This window comes from Periplaneta americana, chromosome 2 (genome assembly GCF_040183065.1).
Source record: "Periplaneta americana isolate PAMFEO1 chromosome 2, P.americana_PAMFEO1_priV1, whole genome shotgun sequence".
Lineage (NCBI taxonomy): Eukaryota > Metazoa > Arthropoda > Insecta > Blattodea > Blattidae > Periplaneta > Periplaneta americana.
In genome coordinates, this window is record NC_091118.1 from 38,037,451 (window position 1) to 38,059,333 (window position 21,883).

Consider the following 21,883-nt stretch of genomic DNA (forward strand, 5'->3'; position numbering starts at 1 on the left):
TGGTTTGATTCCAGACATGGTTATTTTTTTTGTAGATCTCTGAATTCCTTTAAATGAAATTTGTTAAAAGTCGAGAAATTGTTGACAGATGGCTGTATATACCAACTGATAGTTGAAACTAGAAAAGTTTAAAACAAATGCAAGTGTTTCCATATTATGTATACTAGAGAGCTGCAGAATAGGGCTTACAATCTGTTTATATCCGACCGGTCAGAGAACGTCTGACAAGGTAGAGCATGCAACCGAATGTTCGAACTTTAATTGGTGACCCCTAATGTTTTGCATCTAGATAGAACACTGACATTTTCTGAGTACACAAACGGGGTAAACAATTGAAGGAAATTTACTATGCGTAATTAAATAAAATGTATTTACTTAATATAAGGCCTACACTTTAATACACTTATCTTCATAACTAATACATAAATGTACAAATGGACACCGATAGCAACAAAGGAAATAAGTGTAATGCATAATATTAAATCTGGTGTATAGGCCTAAAGAAATGCAAGAATGGAATAAATTGCAATTACTTGCTAAATATAAGAGCAAATAAGTATATACATTTTATTGTAATGTTTACACTTTGAACTCAATATGCATACCTCTAAAACAGTACCGAGTTGTTAATGTATGTATGTATGTATGTATGTATGTATGTATTAACACTACAATTGGGTATACATCCGGTGGCAGTGATATATATTACAATAATTATATTAATACAATTTACAATAATTACAGCAATAAAAAATAAAATAAACGTAAATTAAATTCGAACTGTTTCCATAGCAACCAAACATTTTGTATGAAACTAAATAAGATATCAACGTTTCAGAAACAAATGAAAAATAATTATGTTGCCATTTAAAAATGTTGATGATGTGTATGTATATATTAATTATTCACACTGCAAATGGGTATATACCCGGTGGCAGTGGTAACTAATTACACTCAATATTTACAAATAATAATAAACACAATTAATAAAAAATACAGTTAATAATAAACTAAGTCTACACCTGTGGAGTAACAGCTAGCGCGTCTGGCCGTGAAACCAGGTGGCCCGGGTTCGATTCCCGGTCGGGGTAAGTTACCTGGTTGAGGTTTTTTCCGGGGGTTTCCCTCAACCCAATATGAGCAAATGCTGGGTAACTTTCGGTGCTGGACCCCGGACTCATTTCACTGGCATTATCACCTCCATCTCATTCAGACGCTAAATAACCTAAGATGTTGATAAAGCGTCGTAAAATAACTTACTAAATTAAAATAATAATAATAATAATAATAATAATAATAATAATAATAATGAGCATCCTTAATTACATGAAGCACGATGTCACACCCTGTACAATAATAGCTGAATTTTTTTTTTGTAAAAATTAGTTAATTTTAATTTTATTTGCATTATTCCTTATTTGTGAAAAACTCTGTATATATTTTCATCAACAATGAAAGTATCCAGTTCAGACCTCTTTCCCATAAACTTGTACTAGGTCTACTGCCTTCACAAATTCCACAATTCCACATCTGGCAGAAATCTACGGCTGACCACTAGGATCCAGAATACAAAGCAGAGGTTAAATTAAAAATACAATATGATTGCGGAGAGAATACGGAACAATGATAAATTTAAAAATAAATTACAATTTGATTTCGGAGAAACACGAGATGAAAATACATTGAAGAGTAATGAAATGAAGTAAAAAAAAAAATACATAGTACAAGTGATTGTGTAAAATGGATAATGAATCTCTCAATACCATTAGACAAATTTTGTTAATGTCCTCATTAGAAAATTTAAGAGAAAGAATGATTTTGGTTAACTTAAATGAAGTTTCCCTAGCGCCAAAAAGAAGTCCTTTCACTTCCCATGTATTAATATTCATTTTGTATCTCTCACTGAAGTGAGGAATACATGGGTTGTAAATAGACTTCTTTTCATCGTTAACGTTATTGGCTTGTTGATCATCCTTCTCAAAACGGACAGTGGGGTCAAGAATGATGCTTCTTTGATTCCGGCGATCGATGGCGATTTATGCTGTGCGTTATAATTGAATATCATTCAGCTTCTTTGTACAGAGCTCTTATATTTTCAACATGTCTATCTTTATATTGCAATATAACCCAATTTTCCTAAGAGTGACTTGTTCTTGTAGGTAAGCTGTAGAAGAGTACATCAAAATAACCACTTACACTAATGACTGATTCTCATATTTCGAAGTAACGAATATTAATAATAACGCAACGAACGTTATCTAAAAATAAATGAGGTCGAAGGCTTGGGAGTGAAGTAATTAATTTCTTCGTACCTGCAGCTTATGGCTTGTATAACATGCAGTATATTGACATCACTTGAAATTTTATTGAGAATATCTTGAAGCTAGCTGCAGAAAATTAACCGACAGCCAGTTACACAATGTTAGCAAAGAATATAATAATAATCTGTGGCGCTACAGCCCGTGAAGGGCCTAGACCGACCAGCCGGCTGCTGGCCTCACGCCCACATGCCGAAGCAGAGGTGGACGATCATCCAACCAGAATGGAGGTATCGTGTTGTTAGCACGATGATCCCCCCAGCCGTTATAGCTGGTATTCACAACCGGATTTCATAACTTATCGTAGCTCCCCAAGTGCATCACGATGCTGGGTGGGCACCGGTCCCATGCACTGGCCGAAATTTCATGAGAAAATTTCTTCTCCCGTGAGGACTCGAACCAGCGCGCATTCCGTAACGCGAGTCCTAGACTGCGACGCCACGGCGCGGGACATTAGCAAAGAATATTAACTGTTAATGTCGAGGCATTCATTATTGACGTGATGGTTTCTACGAAAGGAAACATCAGTAATGGCACACAAACATGGAACATTTGCCCTTGAATTTTATTTGTCACAGAAATTGATCATTAGAAATAATTTTTAATACCGGTAATTGTTATACAGTAGAAACGTGACACTGTTCAATTATTTCTTTGATTAGGAGTTGAATGAGCAATATTAATTGCTACGAAAGAGGGAAAAACAGTTACGAAGTATAAAGAAAACCTATTGTGGTGGAGCGAAAATCTATTTCTATATTTTCACGAAAGTGCATTTTCTCAGATTCCTGCCACTGAAGGGTCAAATCTAAGGGACCAGCAGTCCTGCCATCTCTGTGTGCTGCAATCTGGCAAGCAGATAGCCAGCTCTTGCAGATAACATTCTTGTCATGTCACAGCACTACAGTCTGGGAAGTGATATTTCGCCTAAACAAGTGAACAATTTATTTTAGGAAGTGGAGAGAATCTTACCTGAATTTCAGAGCAGGCTGGATCGCTGAAAATCAATTATAACGTTGGCAACACAACTATTGTTACCTTAGCAACAGCCTCTCGTGCTAAATGATTGTAAATTTTTCATTTTCCGATTGCATCGCTAATGTTACATCTCAATTCTCGAAAATATTTATGTAGTCTATTACAAGGGAGAGTTAGTAAGTTATGCATTGACGGACATTCTGGAACAAGAACTCAATACAAAATCTAGAATTTGAGATACAGAGCATCAAACATTTTAGATCTGGCATAACAGCGTTGCTCAGAACGACATTTAAAATGTTTTTTAGAGTGTGATGTGTTTGTTGGAGGGAAGTAATGTTTTGTCAGGAGGAAGATGTGTTATTAAGGATTCAATTTATGCTGGAAACGGAGAAACGATGTTACTTACGTTAAGTTGTTAATTCAGGAAATACCTCAATTGAAGTAGCGACCTACGTTTTTTAACGAGGCCTATGAAGCTATCACTGATAGATGGCAATATTATCGATCTGCACACAAGCGAAACAAATAAGCAGTAGTTGCAAGATGGCGGTATCTCTACATGAGTGTACTATTGTCAACTCAATCCAAGCATTGGTGTACATTTTGTCTTGGCTGGTAATGATGCACCCAAGACTCACCTGTGGCTGTTGTCACCTTCATCCTGTCTACTCAGATCAAGTCAAACTGTTCCACATTTGCCTCTGTAACAATCTCCAATCTCCGGTGTTCGATACTTGTATACCCTTTAGAGAACTTCTGCACCCAACTATAGACATCTTGACGTGACAGACAGTGCTCACCATATGTGAACAGCATTTGAGTGTCTTTTGATGCCAATGCTTTTGTTCAGAGAAATCACACAACAGATTGTAGCTCGACAGTTGTGCACTCGCAGCATTGCAACTGCTGCTTCTTTGTTTCACTTGTGCACACATCGATTACCTTGACACCTAGATAATACTGCTATTTAGCAGTGATTGTTTCAGGTGCCTCATTCAAAGATATGGATTTGTAACCTACTTTCTGACTTAACTGTATAATAGACACGAAATATGAAAATAATTGTTAGATTTGGTGCTTTAACTTATAACACATGTGCTATTCCAAACGGTTGTAAACTAGCATAGTATAAAAACAGTAAAAGTCTTGAAGAAATTAATTGCAACATCAAATTTAAGTCCTTTGTTACTAGAATAACAGCTTATTGTGGATACACGGGCTATATATTTGTTGAATACTTAAGCTGTAATATTTTATAGATTCCGTGCACAACCTATGTCTAGCATTGTGTAGTACGTAATGTCACAAAGTTTGTATGTTTTAAGTACAGGTTTATGGTGGGTTTAAATGTTTAAGTGCACAGGGCTGTTCAGATGGACAATTTACATAAAGATAAGAACACTATTTCATTCACATAGAATGTTGTCACGATGTTTGTTTGCAGTGGATTACTTCGAAATGCAACAAATCAGGCTATACTTTTATAAGTTATTGCTAAGTTATTTTTATGATTTAGGTTACTGCATGTCTAACCTGCAAGGTATTTTTGTCTTCAGAGACGAGAATTTGTCTTATTCAGCATTACCGGTAGATACTGTAAATGTAAATATTTTTTCAAAGTACCTTTTATTATCATTAGATAGCTATATTAGACCATGTATTGTGGGTCCCTATTACCATGGCATGGCATGGCATGTCCGCATCCTTAGGTTGCGGATAGAGGAGACGACTCCAGATATGTGTGGTGTTTGGTCAGAACGTAACTCCAAAAATGATCCTTTTTAGCTGAAAGCGCACCCATACATAAAAACAGTTCTCTTTCGAATAATTTTAAGGAAAAATTGTTCTGGGGCCATGTATCGATCCCAGGACCCTTCGCTTAGCGCACGAATGCTCTACTTCTGAGCTATCCCAGGAACTATACACGGGGTACACCGTAGGGTGAATGTCGGATGATCGATGGCAAATCCTCGGTCTCATGTTGCCAAATACCATCTCGCTATCACCAATCTCATCGACGCTAAATGAGCTAATAGTTGATACAGCGTCGTTAAATAACCCACTAAAATAAAATAAAAAATTTGCTATCATAAGGTTAAGCTGTAAGGCGAATATCATGTAATCCCATGGCAAGTCCTTAGTCTCATCTTGTGGAATACCATTTCCATTGACACCAAATAACTTAGTTCAGCGTTTCTCAAACTTTTTTGAAGTGGGGACCACTTTTTAAAGTCAGAACAGTTCCGCAGACCACCTTACTCTTGTTCCCTTCGAAAGCAAATTGATCATTTTCGTAGCATTTTTTGATGCCAGTATACTTATATTTTAAAATTGAATTAAGGTTCGGTACTTTGGTCCTCTGTTATGAATTCGGGTGGTCCCTGGCTGGGTTACAGACGCGGCGCCAGATGTGCAGGGAAAAGATGTCGAGAAACCCACGTATATAGTGCTTTAAATCCCTCTTTTGCTGCTGAGAGTAGAATGGGAAGTAAAGTGAAATTCGATTACCATATGTCATTTCCAAACTCTGAGATTTTAAGCTATAGTGTGATACACAATTCGTTTGAATTTTATTTTTTCTTCTGTCTTTTTTGAAGGACCACAAAGGCAGACCTCGAGGACTACAGGTGGTCCGCGGACCATAGTTTGAGAAACGCTGACTTAGTTGATGTAGCGTCATTAAATAACCTACAAGGAAACTAACCAATTAAACGAAACCGAACAAACAACCAGCAACTGGTAAAAAGAAATACGAAATAACCTTGTTACACCAGAAAACATAAAATATGTGATTCAAGGACGAAAACTAGAAAGAACGAAAAAATGAAAGCAAATGGTACATAAAATTGAATAAAGTATATTTGTATAGTAGAATGCAAGTATATTGGGGTTCATATAAAGCAGCATGCTTGAGATTCATAAATAAACTTTTACGAGTCAAGACATAGCGGCACCTGCGTGATGTCTCCAGAAATATATTTTGAATTGATTTGGCTGCAAGATTAGAATTATGTTTCTTCCTGAGAAATACTTCACAATTTTTAGGCCACACCCGATGCAGGACATGTTAAACTGCTTGTGTCGGGTTTCCTGTCATACTATAATGCTAGCATGCAAACCTTGTGACTACTGCTGTGTGTGTATATGCTGCCCCATTCTTTTCTGCAGAAACCTGAGCTGTGAGTAGTTGGTGACTGCTGGGAACCTGAACACGTGCTGAATGAGTTATGTAAATCACTGCAGCCTAGTCTATATATTTGTGAATCAAAAGTATTTCAAGTTAGCGCTACCGGTATATGTTTAGTCAAGTTTCTGTGTTCGTTGACAGAATTATAATACTGCAGCAAATGCTTGAAGGCAGCGGTAACATCATGGTTAAGGATTTGTTACCAAGCTGGAAGGTGGCAGGTTCGATTCCCGATGGGATAATGGATTTTTTTTTTCTTCATGTAATCTAATCCTTCTGACTGATATGGCCCCAGGGTTCACGCCACCTCTAACACAGATGTGTTAATCATTTCCTACCAGGATGTTTCCTTGGGGACAAAGACGCTGGAATATAGAACTGATAGCTCTGCTGCTACTCAGTGTTGACTGTTTCGTGAGTAATGATGAAAATTTTCCCGGAAAAGTTGTAATAGGAATATTTTTCTTCTAAGTTTTTTTTGGCTAATTTTTTAAATTTATTTTTTAATTGTACTAATCTGTATTCTATGCAACAGCAATGAAGAAATGAATACGGAATATCTTAAAAGAGGTCCGCCGAGTTAGCTCTGTGGTAACGTGTCTACCTCCAGACTAGGCGGCCCGGGTGCGATCCCCGGCAGGGTCAGAAATTTTCATGTAAAATTTCTACCTTGGGACTAGAAGAGATAGCATTGCACAACTTCTTATCACTAAATTGTGTACCAATACGCCTGGGTTAAATCCCAAATCTCTTCGCAGTGCATATGAAGAGAAGGCATATGTCACTGTTGATAGTGATTCATCTGTCGGACGGGAACGTTAAGCCTAGTGGCCCCCTTGGTGCTCTTCGACAGGAGTAGGCTACGTGCCGGTACCGGGTTTCCCCTTCTCCCTTCCTCATCACCATCACCCATTCCATACACTACACTACACGAACAATTACACATACACTCACCCAGTACACGACATAACTTTCAACAGATACAAACCATGTACAACGTGGCCTGCTGCAGTGGTGTACAACTAGGAAATGGGTCACAGTCCTGCCATCCATCCGCTGTATATGGAACCCGAATCACATAAAGTGAAGCGAGTATGCATGCATACATACATACATACATACATACATACGTCCACACCTGTGGAGTAACGGTTAGCGTGTCTAGCCGGGAAACCAGGTGGCCCAGGTTCGATTCCCAGTCGGGGCAGGTTACCTGGTTGAGGTTTTTTCCGGGTTTTTCCCTCAACCCAATATGAGCAAATGCTGGGTAACTTTCGGCGTTGGACCCCGGACTCATTTCACTGGCATTATCATCTTCATCTCATTCAGACGCTAAATAACCTAAGCTGTTGATAAAGCGTCGTAAAATAACCTACTAAAATAAAAAAATACATACATACATACATACATACATACCTTAAAAGATGTGTGGCTATAGACAAAGAAGATACCTTGTTACAAAAGTATTGGAGTGCAGTAAGCGTAATGGCTTCATTGTCAAACATCTAGACATTGGGACGGACACACGCACGCACACAAATACAGATATTACAGTGTATCCCCAATGCAGCGCATTTGTGTGTGTGTGTGTGTGTGTGTGTGTGCGTGCGTGCGTGCGTGCGTGCGTGCGTGCGTGCGTGCGTGCGTGCATTTGTTTCTGGTTCTTCCTGTGGGCTTGTTTCGATTAACTTATTCTGAAAAGCGAATTTATAGTGAATGAAAAATGAAATTTTGCAGGAGTAACTTACCATCACTGATCTACTTTTGTAAAATTAGCATTTGGTATGGAGATTATTAAAATATGATTATGTAATGCAGTAATGGTGGACTGAGAGTGGCAGGAGAAACCAACACACTTAGAAGAATTCTGCTCCACTGCTACTTCGTTCACTGCAGAGCTCACAGATTGTTCCAAGATAGACTTAATCTTGATGACTCTGTTACAGGCGGGTTCGATGGAACAAGCAATGTGTTGGCGGGCAAGCTGTACAATATTCCAGTGAACGGAACCCACGCACATGCCTATGTGACATCCTTCTCTGATCTCAAGGAGCTGAAAACCAAGGTAATATTAATAGGCAGTCTGATGTTTGCTAACATGTATGCATGCATCATATTGAAGTAATTAATGATTGATATATTGTGTATTATTCCCTATGAAGTTCCTTCCTGTGTTTATTATTTGCATCCATTGCGATAATTCATGAGCACGTAAGAGTTACTGCATGAAAACTAAAGTACGATTCTGGTGAATTCCATAGCATCATAACATTTCATGTCAGTTTATTCACAAGCTTAAGTTAATACGTGGAGATTATTCTGACAAAACTAAGTATATATTATATGATTATGAAGGAAACTTACATTCCAATCAAACTTATGTAGAAAAATATTTAAGAGAATATAAATGTAATGTTGAAAATTGTAAGTTATTGTTACCATTGGTTATTAATGGAGAAAAAATTTGCTCTAACACCGGGGATCGAATTCGGAATCCCCAATTCTATGTACTGGATTCTCTAACCACGAGCTATGCTGAGGCTCAATCCCCAGCACTGGATCGAATCTTTCTCCTTTGGTATTTTCCCGTAGTGGCCTTACTCCATGTTCGACATATATATTGACACATATTAAGTTTACTGTCATCAGTCATCACACAAGGAGCGCAATTTGTCTAGCTGGATGGATGCAAGGCTGCTAATATTACATTAATTGCAACATACAGCTTCCAAAAGATTGGTGTATTCTCCAGACAGATGTCATAGGAATAGCATAGCAGCATATCTGAAAATCAACTGTAACAATTTCTATTTGTGGGTCGTAATCTGCGTTATTTACTTACCATAACTTTGATTTAGGATAGTTACACTTGATTTATTTAGGTCAGCTTACATTATGTTAGATTTATGTAGTTCTTACTATTGAGTAGGGTAGGTTCTGCTTGGTAAGGAAGATAGTTCAGGTAGGTTAAGTTAGATAGTGTAGAATAGATAGGGTAGCATATGTAGATAATGTAGATTAGGTTAGGTAGCTTATGTATTGCCCGTGTCTCACGTCCTGAACCGGACCGGCATGGCGGCTGCAGCGTGCAGCACAGAGCATATTACATGTTCTGAAAACATTATCCTATGCCAGTGCAGGGGTTTTTACTGTTTATAATACTGGATACTCTAATCGTGGTTACCACTATCGCTATTACCTTTGATGACGATTTCCTAAAATGTATGTACACACTAGACCACTCTTCGTTCAGTCTGGACAACTGCTGAATTACCATACAGTAGCGTTTCTCAAAGTATGTTCTGAGGTTCCGTGATCCCTATATGATTTTAAATTTTATTCCATACTTTTTTTACTTGGTTATTTAACAACATTGTATCAACTACTACATTATTTTGCATCAGGGATTCGCCAAACATTACATGACATTCGCCTTACGGTTGGGGAAAACCTCGGGAAGAAATCCAACTAGGTAATAATCAGCCCAACTGGGAATCGAACCCGTGCCCGAGCGCAACTCTGGATCGATAGGCAAGCACCTTAGCCAACTGGGCTGCCCCGGTGGCTATTTTATACTTAGTGGTTACTATAAAAACATATAAATATTACGAAAATATGAATCAATAATATCATGAAACCACCGATGATGATGATGATGATGATGATGATAATAGTAATAATAATAATAATAATAATAATAATAATAATAATAATCCAATAATATGCGTAATAACAATATGTTTAATGAACATCTAAAACGGAAAATACCCACAATACTTATCACTTTCATCACTGGATTCTCTGCGTATATGTTCACTAAAACAAAATACTGAAAAGACAAAATGCAGAAGTACAGTAGAAATGAGACTACAACTTTCCGCCATAAAACCAGATTGCAAGCTTAAAAAGCAAATACATTCGTCCCACTGAACAATTATTGAGATACTAGCTTTCACTTGTCTGTTAACTATTAAATACTAATAAATTATTACAAGGATTCCGCAGTTACACTTTAGATTAAAAGGGGTTTCACGGTGGAAAAAGTTTGAGAACCATTGCCATAGGGGAAAGTGTTTACGGATGTGTACACGTGATAACTGTAATCACGATTAGGTCGATAATCTCAAGTAGAGACTGTAGTCTACCACTGGTATTAGTATTTAGTTACAGGAATTGATGAGAAGGACATAATTTGTTTTGTGAGGGGACAGCCTATATATTCGCTTGTCCATGGCTGATCTTGCTTCATAGCTGACGAAAGAAATCCTGAAAAGTCCCATGTGTTGAACGTAGGGTAGTAGGCACATGCGGTATCCAGGACCTTCCACTCTCCCCCTCTGCGTCTCGCCCCGCAAAGAAACAGCTCAGGAAGTGAGGCAAGGGCAGTAGATATCATAGAATAAGTAGGGTAGCATAAGTTAGGTAGGTTGGCTTAGAACAGATAGTACAGCATAGATTAGTTTAGGTAAGTTAGGTAGGTAGATTTGATTAGTATAATATAGATTAGATATGTATGGTTACTTTTATTTATTTTAAGTTGAGAATAGTGCAGTGTCGTTATACTTGTAAAAAATAGGACCACATTTATATGTAGAGCTCACAGCAAAGGATGATTAGTTAAGTTTGCAGCTGTTGTTCTCTGAACATTGCTTCAATCATGTGTTTTAATACTGCTATATTGAAGTTCACATAACTGGATAACTACATTGCAATGAGTATCTGTAATTCTTGAGAATCAATTTCACTTGCTTTCATTCAGCAGTTTAACATCTTTCACATATCTAAACAATTTTTACAAGAAATGTTGAAATTCGTAAGTTTGTATTTGAGCTTTAATGAGTTCAGCAGAACTTTTATCCTTTACATTCGTCCATTTCATAATTGAAAACACTTTTTTAGTGAGGGCATTGGATCCTGGAATACTCATCACTTTCTTTTGTAGCCTATATTGAATTCTGAAACAGCTTGTAAATGAAATCCTGAATTGTGTATCATGTTGTATGCGTGTTGTGTAAATAAGGTGGACACGTGTGTGATGATTTTCTGTGTTGTGACATAGGTCCTCGCACATCGCACCACCGGTGTTCGTCACGATATGCTGGAGCTGTGTACCAAATGGCGTGAGGAGCTCGCACCACTGTTGTCGCTGCCGGCCTCGGAAGCGTCAGATGGAGAATTGGCAGCTTGGATCTCATTCGCCATAGCGTTTCCATCGGGCTTCATGGCTCTAGTCGACACGTACGATGTTAGGAGGTATCCTAGGGCGGCGCCTGCCTGGCTTGATTGCATGCTGTTTGTCACTTAACTGGTTCACCCCACTGCGGGACCGTGCCATATCTGAGCATACTTCGTGGATGACATTTGCTATATGTTGCTGCTTCAGTGAACCTAAAGTTTTGAACACTAATAATAATTATATGATGTAAAGATATCTGCGATCGGGATGAAGGGCAGTTGTCTTTGATGCCTAATGCCTAATGGCTACCTCGTTTCCCAGTTGTCAAAGATGAATTCCTGGATGTGGGTGTTGAGATTTTTTCTTCCATCAGTTGAATCAAAATTGTTGGTCCCATGTCATAGATTTTCGTCATGTAAACACTTTCATCTGTACACTAAAAGCATTTGAACTTCAATGTCAACTTCAAGCAAAAATTCATCTTTATACCTGCTTTATTCAATTCTCAACTCTTACAGACTTCACAATGTTTAAAATTTAGCAGGACTTATCATTTAAAATTTCACTGGTGCACCAACTTCTGTGTTCTTAAAAAAAAATGTGACTGGTATATGTGAATACACTTATTTTGATTTTTTGGACACTCGAAATTCTACCAGATCTAAATTATTTTTAACCTAGATAGTACCAGTATTAGTTTGGAACTTAAACAATTTGGTGGTATTTTAGTCTATTTAGAAGAATCTGCGTTGTACCTTACCAAGAAAAATGTTTACTGGCACACGAACTTCTGTGTAAGTTAAAAATGTCACTGGTATACGAAATTGTACGTCCATTAAAATCTCATTGGTATGTTTCTGTTTAATTTAAAATTTCACCTGTATATGAACAGTGTAAAAAATCTCATAGGTACACGAATTTTTATATTGATTAAAAATCTCACTGTTACACAAACTTTTATGTTGATTAAAAATCTCACTGTTACACAAACTTCTGTGTTGATTAAAAATTTCACTGGTGTACGAAATTGTACTTCCATTAAAATCTCACTGATATGCTTCTGTTTAATTAAAAATCTCACCTTTACATGAACTTCAGTGACAAATAAAAATCTCACTGATACACGAATTTCTATATTGATTAAAAATCTCACTGTTACACAAACTTTTATGTTGATTAAAAATCTCACTGTTACACAAACTTCTGTGTTGATTAAAAATGGCACTGGTACTCAAACTTCTGTCAGTTAAAAATTTCACTGGTGTACGAAATTGTACTTCCATTAAAATCTCACTGATATGCTTCTGTTTGATTAAAAATCTCACCTTTACATGAACTTCAGTGACAAAAATCTCACTGATATACGAATTTCTATATTGATTAAAAATCTCGATTTTACACAAACTTTTATGTTGATTAAAAATCTCACTGTTACACAAACTTCTGTGTTGATTAAAAATGTCACTGGTACTCTAACTTCTATGTCAGTTAAAAATTTCACTGGTGTACGAAATTGTACTTCCATTAAAATCTCACTGACATGCTTGTGTTTAATTAAAAATCTCACCTTTACATGAACTTCAGTGACAAATAAAAATCTCACTGATACACGAATTTGTATATTGATTAAAAATCTCACTGGTACACAAACTTCTATCTTTATTAAAAATCTCACTGGTACACGAACATCTGTCAGTTAAAACTCTCACTGGTATACGAAATTTTAGGTCCATTAAAATCTCACTGGCACACTTCTATTCAATTAAAGAGCATACTTGTACATGAACTTCAATGTCATAATAAAAATCTCACTTGTACATTTCTATTGATTTAAACATCAGGCCCGATGCAGACTAGCGTTAAAAGGACACTGTGATGCAGCAGCCCATTGATGCGCGGTTTAGAAGTACATTGTTCTAAGTGACCAATACACACGTCATTCTCAGAACGCAGCATCAGGTAAAGACAGATGGCGGTGATGCAGCGTTAATTATTTAGTTGCATGTTCTGCCAGAATGCGGCGTCACCGCTGGCTGCTGCGTTCTGGCACTTCATTGTTGACTGTTGTTCAGTACACACTGGACGCGCGTCTTTATGATGCTAGTCTGCATCAGGCCATATGGACAGCAAAATCGACGTAGAATAATGCGTTGTTATGACGCTATGTGTGGACAGATGGACACAGACGCAGCGTTAATCAAATAATTGGACGCGCGTCTTTATGATGCTAGTCTGCATCAGGCCTTACTTCTATATGAGTTTCAGTGTCATAATAAAAATCTCACTGGTACATTTCTATTCAATTAAACATCTTAGTTCTACATGAACTTGTACACTTCTATTCAATTAAACATCATATTTGTACATGAACTTCAGTGTCATAATAAAAATCTTACTGGTAAACTACTTTACAATTAAACATGTTACTTGTACATGTACTTCAGTGTCATAATAAAAATCTCACTGGCACACTTCTGTTCAATTAAACATCTTACTTCTACCTCAACTTGTACACTTCTTTTCAGTTAAACATCTTAATTGTACATGAACTTCAGTGTCATAATAAAAATCTCACTGGTACACTTCTATTCAATTAAACATCTTGCACATTTCTATTCAATTAAACGTCTTACTTCTACCTCAACTTGTACACTTCTTTTCAGTTAAACATCTTACTTGTACATGAACTTTAATATCATAATACAAATCTCACTGGTACACGAATTTCTATATTGATAAAAAAAAATCTCATTGATACACGAACTTGCATCTAATATTATACCCTTTGATGTGCATATAATCATCGTTGGTGGTGTAGTGGTTACTGTACTAGCTGTTAGTTTGAGGTATTTTAGGTTCAAACCCGATTAAGGGAAATGGATTTTAAAATGCGATGAAATTCTTAGCAGATAAGCAGATAGAAGACTCTTGTTGATAAATTCCTGGCAGGGTTTAAGGCAAAATTTCTCAGCCATTTTTTTTTTTGCCTATGTTGACTTTTGATTTAGAAATAAAGCTCTCCAGTTTACTTTTACTGTTAAGTAACTAAGCAAGAGGATGAATACTGTAAATTATCACCACATTGGCCTTGAAGTCCACACCTTTGGAGTAACGGTTAGCGCGTCTGGCCGCGAAACCAGGTGGCCCGGGTTCGATTCCCGGTCGGGGCAAGTTACCTGGTTGAGGTTTTTTTTCCGGGGTTTTTCCTCAACCCAATATGAGCAAATGCTAGGTAATTTTCAGTGCTGGACCCCGGACTCATTTCACCGGCATTATCACCTTCATCTCATTCAGATGCTAAATAACCTAAGCTGTTGATAAAGCATCGTAAAAAAAAATAACCTACTAAAAATTGGCCTTGAATGCAGAACTCGTAAGTTCATTCATTGCCAAGCATGATAGGTTTTAAAGGGCATTGAAACCCTTGGCATGGTTTTTTCAGGGTGGGAAATAAAGCTGTGGGTTCCATGTCGTAGATTTGCGACATGTTATTGATGCAGGGCTTCAGACAATATTTGTCAGCCATTTCATGTCCATGTTAAATTTATTCACAGAATACAATAACCTTTGTAATTGAAATTCGTTAAATAAAATACTAATATTAATTGCAGTAAATTGCTTTGTGATGTTGCAGTTACTTCAATTGATAATGGTGAAGTTAGTGTTTGTATTGGTTTAAATAACTATACAGTGTTAGTGATAGTACCAGTATTCCATATGTATGCTCAGATTGGTATTGTGCCACACATTGTACAGCACATGTCTACTATCATGCTTCACTGCCAGAAGTCATACAGAGCTTGAATAATTATTATTTATTACATGAAATCAATCAATATCGAAGGAAGATTACTGCATGTTCGTACAAATATTTATTTATCCATTATTATTAATTAATTCTATATATTTACTTATGTGGCAGCTGGTCCTAAGACTTGCATTACATTACTTTTAGGACTATATTTTGTTTATTATGTTATTTTTAGAAAGGAGATACTGTGGTTGGACTATATTTCTTATTTTTAGGAAGTAGATATTTTTTAGGATCACATTTTTTTAATAGAAAAATAGTAATGTTACTTTATTAAAATATATACATTTCTGTTATTAATGAAATGTATATTTTGTTACTTATTAGTAGGGAATGTATTTCTAGTTCCATACCTATTTTGTTTGCTACGTTCTAGACTTAGGTTATTCAGATATCTCTACATAGGATTACCAACCTTTTTTTTTTTTTTTTTTTTTTTTGGAGGAATTACGAGAGACCAATCAATCAATCAATCAATCTTCTTAATGTATCCAGCTGTTTGCTGACAACATAAAATCCACTGTAGTCTATTCAGTTGTTGTTTTTCACAAGAAAAGAGGGGTATTTTGAGCGGTGTTCATTATAGATGCCTGTTGCTAATAGCCAGAGTAGTCAATTTTACAGTCCGTTCAAAAGAAGCCAAATTACCTGAAAATGTACAAAAACTTGACTAGACATGTTCAAACATTTTTAACAAGAGCCAGAACAGGTCACATTGTCACACAATTGTACCTACACTGATTTCACATTTCTGATAATCCTACTTGTCTGTGGTGTAATAATCATGATGAAGATCTGGAACACGTTCTTCTATACTGTCCATCCATAAACCACAAAATAAATAAATTAAAATCATCAGTACCGATTGCAGAAGACGAGAGACTAAGGAATCGACAAAATTTCACGTAGAAAATTGCAAATTATTCTGTTCAGTTACTAAAAAGCAACTTTATTCTACACGTCGGCAGCTAGGCTTAAATTAAGAGTATTTTGAGACAGATTTTGTTTTGTGTAATAGTTGAAGTCTGCTGCAGTTCGCAGCTGTGATTTCAATAGATGTTTTGTGCCCCTATTTCGAACTTCTGTCCAATTATTATTTATGAGAGAAAATACCCTCGTTGTATGAGCATTACTATTTGGTATGCTTATAACAAACTAGCCAGTTTTTCCAAATTTATAATATTGATTGATTTTAAACAGGTCAGCATTAAAACCCATTTCTGGCAAGTATTACCTTCCACAAAGACTGCACATTTTAAAGCATCTCTTGAACGACAAAATTCATCCTATAAACAATCATCATTCACAGCAAAATCAAATGCTTAGAATAATGATTTTTACCTTGTGCAAAAATAAGGAAGAAAAGTACTCAAAGAGAAGAAAAATATGGGAGCCGGGAAAATGTAAAAAATTACGGGAAAATACAGAAGATCCTGGGAAATACGGGAGGGTTGACAACCCTATGTATACAGTATCTCCCTATTAAAATTCTGTAAGACCTAAAATGTCTAAATGAACTGTAAACTCCTATAAATGCCTACAACCTAATTTTGTGCCTGAAAAATGCCTTTTTAGTATTTTGCATATATCTAAAATAAAAATTCCAGTACTGAAAATGAAAAAAATGCCAAGATAACTACAAATATGCTGTTCAAAATGTAATATATGTACAGTATGTCTTATAGACAAACACTGGTCTGGCAAGTTTGTTCCATATTGGTCTTAGAAGTGGAGAGAAGATAGTTCGTCTAGCATAAAAGGGGTGGAGACATTGTTCATGTTAGACGAGAGCTTACAAATTAGTTTTCACGTCAGTGTACTCCTGTTCTGCGAAATGAAACTGACCAATCAGCATAAGTCTCTTTCACTGACATAATTTGAGTCTTCAGTTCAGCAGCACTCATTGTATTTAAATTCCAGCTAAAATGGAATAGTTACTAAAATCAAAATTATTAATTGTTAATTTTATATAAATTCCGAAAATTCCTAAATTGGATTTTATAAAGTCCTAAATCGCTCTTTCTTAGCACCTATATATCCGTTCCCTAGTTATTAGAGATGGGATACTTTAGTAGAGTATTCCTTTCCTTCCAGTTTTAGAGACAGGGTACTTTCTTAGAATCACACTTTGTTCATTGAAGCATACTACATGAAAGAGATAACATTGGATGGTTAAGACTTTTGAAATTGGGGGCTATCGAATACAGAATAAAACAACAGTGTCTAATTTTAAGACAATTTATTCTACGAATTTACTCGTTTTCATGCATAGAATGAATTACTTTTGTATAATCTCTCTCCAGTAATGTTTTCATGAATTTAGCAAACAACATTTTCGCTGCTGCAATTAATTAACATTTTTTGTCAATTTGGATAATTTTTTAGACAGCTTTTTGGTTCTTAATACATCCTTGCAATGTTAATCAGATCTCAGGGAAACTGTAACAATTACTTCGGTCGATAATGTGATATTACAGAAAAATTAATGTGAAAGACTCTCGAAAACTCTGTATTGTGATAATATGAAGAATTAATTACATATTATTGATTATTAGCGAATATATAAAGAATAATTGCTATTACATTATTCTTAAGACATGAGTACTTAACCTCACAATGCCTACAGTAGCTTATATCCCATTGTTTTTACTTAAAATTAGAGAAAGTGAAAGTACACTAAACTTGGAAAACACGTTTTACTGGAATAGTTTGAAGTAGGAGCTAATTTATGTCGTGTGATAATTTTCTACAAATATGTCGTATATATCCACATTTTCAGCATTGTTTGATGGGTTGATCATAATTGGCAGATAGAGTAATAGCATGTGGGTGGCTTTTAGACTAGATATATAGTCTTTTCTTCAAGGTTAAAGCATGTGTCATTGACTTTGTCAGTAATGATTTATAGCAGGTAGGTCTAATAGTGCCAAATCAATGATAATTAGTGCAATGTAAAAGCTTGTGAATAATAAATATACCTTGAACGAGAGAGTATAATCAGTACTATGTTTGAAAACATACTCATTCATAGATTTTCGTTGTATGTATTAAATTCTTTTCTGTTTCATACAAATATTTTTGTAACTTGATCATTAATAATTATTTAGTCATGTAGGCTATAATTTGATAGTAAATGACTAAAATCATAACCTAGAAACTGTTCTTTGCTAGTAACATAACCTAGAAACTGTTTGCATTTGAAAGTATCTACAATGAAATGTTTTGTTTTAGTAAAATGAATTGTGTAGGGATTTTCGTTACATTTTTTTTTTTTCACGTGAAGTAAAAAGAAAATGTCATGACTTAAAGAGAACATTTTCTACCATAAATGTGGCAGAATGATTGTTTTTAACTGACACTGAGTTTGTAATTGTATTTCTTTGAAAGGTTTGATTGTCTTAGAAGTAATCACTCTTGATTGATGGAAAATTTGTTCTGCCTTTTTTTGTACTCTGTGTTCTAAAGAAACCATCTCTTCATTTTGGTAATTTATTGTTAATTTATGGTACATTAAGGTTAAGGAAATAATCTGAAATAATGTTTCATCATGAACATTTAATTAAATATCAGCGAATTACTCAAACACTCAGTTGTAAGGATTTTGTCGATCACCTCTGTGGTGTAGGGGTCAGCATGCTGGTCTCCTACACAGAGGGCCCGGGTTCGATTCCCGATCGGGTTGAATTTCCTGGTTGAGGTTTTTCAGGGTTTTCCCTCAACCGTAAGGCAAATGCCAGGAAATTCGGGCCACAACATCCCAGAAAATCACTGGCCTCATTCATCACCGAAATCATATTCATAACAAATCAGTCATACATACACAGTCGCCATCTAGTTCACAACAATAGAACCAGTCTCAACAGTAGTACACAGGCCTTCGGATTTCAACCAAAGATTAACTCGCGATATGACTAAAGATGTTAAAGCGAGTATAAATAACAGCGAGAAGGGGGGGGAGGAGGATTTTATCTTGTTGCTTCAATCATGTTTCTCTTTCCTCTGCTATTCTTGGTTTTCTTTGTAACCACTCTTAAATGAGAGAAAATTTGTTCGTTATTGTTTATACTCTGTGTAAATTTAAAGAAACCACCTTTATATTTTTTAAATTAATGGTTAATTTATGATATTTGAAGATATAGGAAAAATCCAAAGTAATGTTTTACCTTGACCATTTAAATAAACATGTAGTATGAAACGATCCAATATTGGATAATGTTTAGGTATTGTGTCGAAAATTATTAACACCGAAATAGTTTTAAAAATATAGTTATTCACAAAATACAGTCCTATAGATATTTTGATCACTTCTTGTCCATTACTTAAAATGAGATAATGTTATAGTAAACTTTGTGCTTAAAAAAAATACAACATTTTTTTTTTTCTTTAATTTTCTTTAATTTTGTAAGTAGGTTACTTTTTCTTTCAACGAATATGTACAGTAATTCAATTGTGACAGAAGCATGAAACAGAAATACGGGATTGAGTTAATTCTTTTCACTGAAATAAATTACAGTATTGCCGTTGTTGGGTTGAAGTGATTGGGGCATGAAATAATATTCTTACATTCGTTTGGTTTATTTAATAGGCTTGAAGTGACAAAAATATGATCTTGTGATTACACATTCTAACAACAATAATAAAGAATGAAGTTGTATTTTTTTTTTTTTTTTTTTTTTTTTTATTTTTACAGTAATCAGTTCTAAAGCTTATTACAATTTTATTAACAAAACATTTGAAGGCAAATATTTCGAAATAGCATGCTGGGATCATCTTAGTGAATAACAATTATTGCGTTTTATGGAGAAAGCATTTAGTTGTGATTTCTTTCAGCTTTGTACATCTGTATTAGTCTATCCCCAGAATTATTCTAGCTCTGTATGACAAACATTTCATTGATCATCCACTACATACACCATTTTGTTATGAAAAAGGGGATATGGCTGGCTTTTGGGATGCAAAGCCTTGAATGGTCCTATTCTTGTCATAATCATTTACACTTATTTCCGCAACTTGATTTGTTCTGTTGAAATCTAACCTAATTAGGAGCAGTTGATTTTTAAACAGTCATTTTCTTTAGAATGAAAGTTAAGCTAGGAGTTCACTATTATAGAATTATAGCATTTTAAAAAACTTGCTCTTTTTGAAATCAGTTGGTTTACAAACAAAATTTACTGGCGCTTTGTTCATGTAGAAAACTAATTAAACCCCCTGCTGTTGAAATTGTCTTAAATAAAATAATAATCATAATTAGTATGATGCCTAGTATTCGTCCCCCCCCCCTTTTCGTTTTACTGAAATTATTTAAAAGGGTGAAAGTTTGACACATTAATTAGAACAAACATCACACGTGTTTTTGATGATTTCATTTTTACTTCACTTTCTACTTCATGTTACAAACAAGATGAAGGACAATGGTGATAAGATCTTTAAGTTGTCTTCCATTAAACTTGACACCAATGTAGGATTTGGGAAAAAGGTGACTTCATTGTGATTGTTTTACCAGTCCTAGTGTGAAAAAATAAATAGAAGAAATGTTTTACCAGTCCTAGTGTGAAAAAATAAATAGAAGAAATTCGTGTTAATGGTTGTGACAAATCAGAAAGTGAGTATTGGGACCTTTTAATGTTGGAGTTGGATGTAAAATGGTGAAGGGATGTCTGTTACGTGTACTGCTTTTTACATGGCTTCCTTAGGTACAAAAAATGGACCACTGAAGAATAGCTAACAGAGGTTCAGAAGACACTGTTTGTTTATGGTCAGTATTTCGATTTTCAAGAACATTTAGGCTGAAATCTTGATCAGTTTAAATATTACACTTTCTTAATGAGGCATTTCCAAACCTTATAATTGGTGCTATTGAATTTTTTTTTGTTTACAAGAGGTCCTTTTTCTTCAATACATGCTTTCAGTGTCATGAATAGCTAGTTACAATGTCTCTGATATATTTCCTCTGCCACTGATGTCTTAAGGATTATTTTACAGTGTACTGTTACAAAATACCTTTAATGGTGCAAAACACTATAGATCTATTTCTATAAAACGTAGAACAGGAGTGGATTATACCACGTGATCCTATAAACGTTGATGTAGTGGAAGTCTAATTTATCACTGAAGCGAAAAGAAAGACAGAGGGGTGGCGAGGGGAGGGGAGGAGAGAGAGGAGGAGGGGGGAATATATATATATATATATATATATATATATATTTATTTATTTATTTATTTATTTATTTATTCATTCATTCATTCATTCATTCATTCATTCATTCAACAAACAACTTTATCAATTGCATCCTAGAAATAAATCAATCACCAGATGACTGAAAGCAAGTAATGGTCTCTTAAACCAAATTATAGTAATTTAGTAATTATTTCTGATGAGAAAAATTAGTTAAATAATATCTCGTCGAGAT

The 21,883-nt window shown here is 35.3% G+C and overlaps 1 protein-coding gene across 1 annotated transcript in view; it reads left to right on the plus strand.

The window, feature by feature from the left end:
- The window catches only part of Naprt (nicotinate phosphoribosyltransferase), a 144,135-nt gene that overhangs the window by 83,720 nt on the left and 38,532 nt on the right, over nt 1-21,883 (plus strand). Inside the window, 2 exon segments of the mRNA XM_069815833.1 lie at nt 8,433-8,551; nt 11,546-11,739. Coding sequence (XP_069671934.1) covers nt 8,433-8,551; nt 11,546-11,739 — 313 coding nt within the window.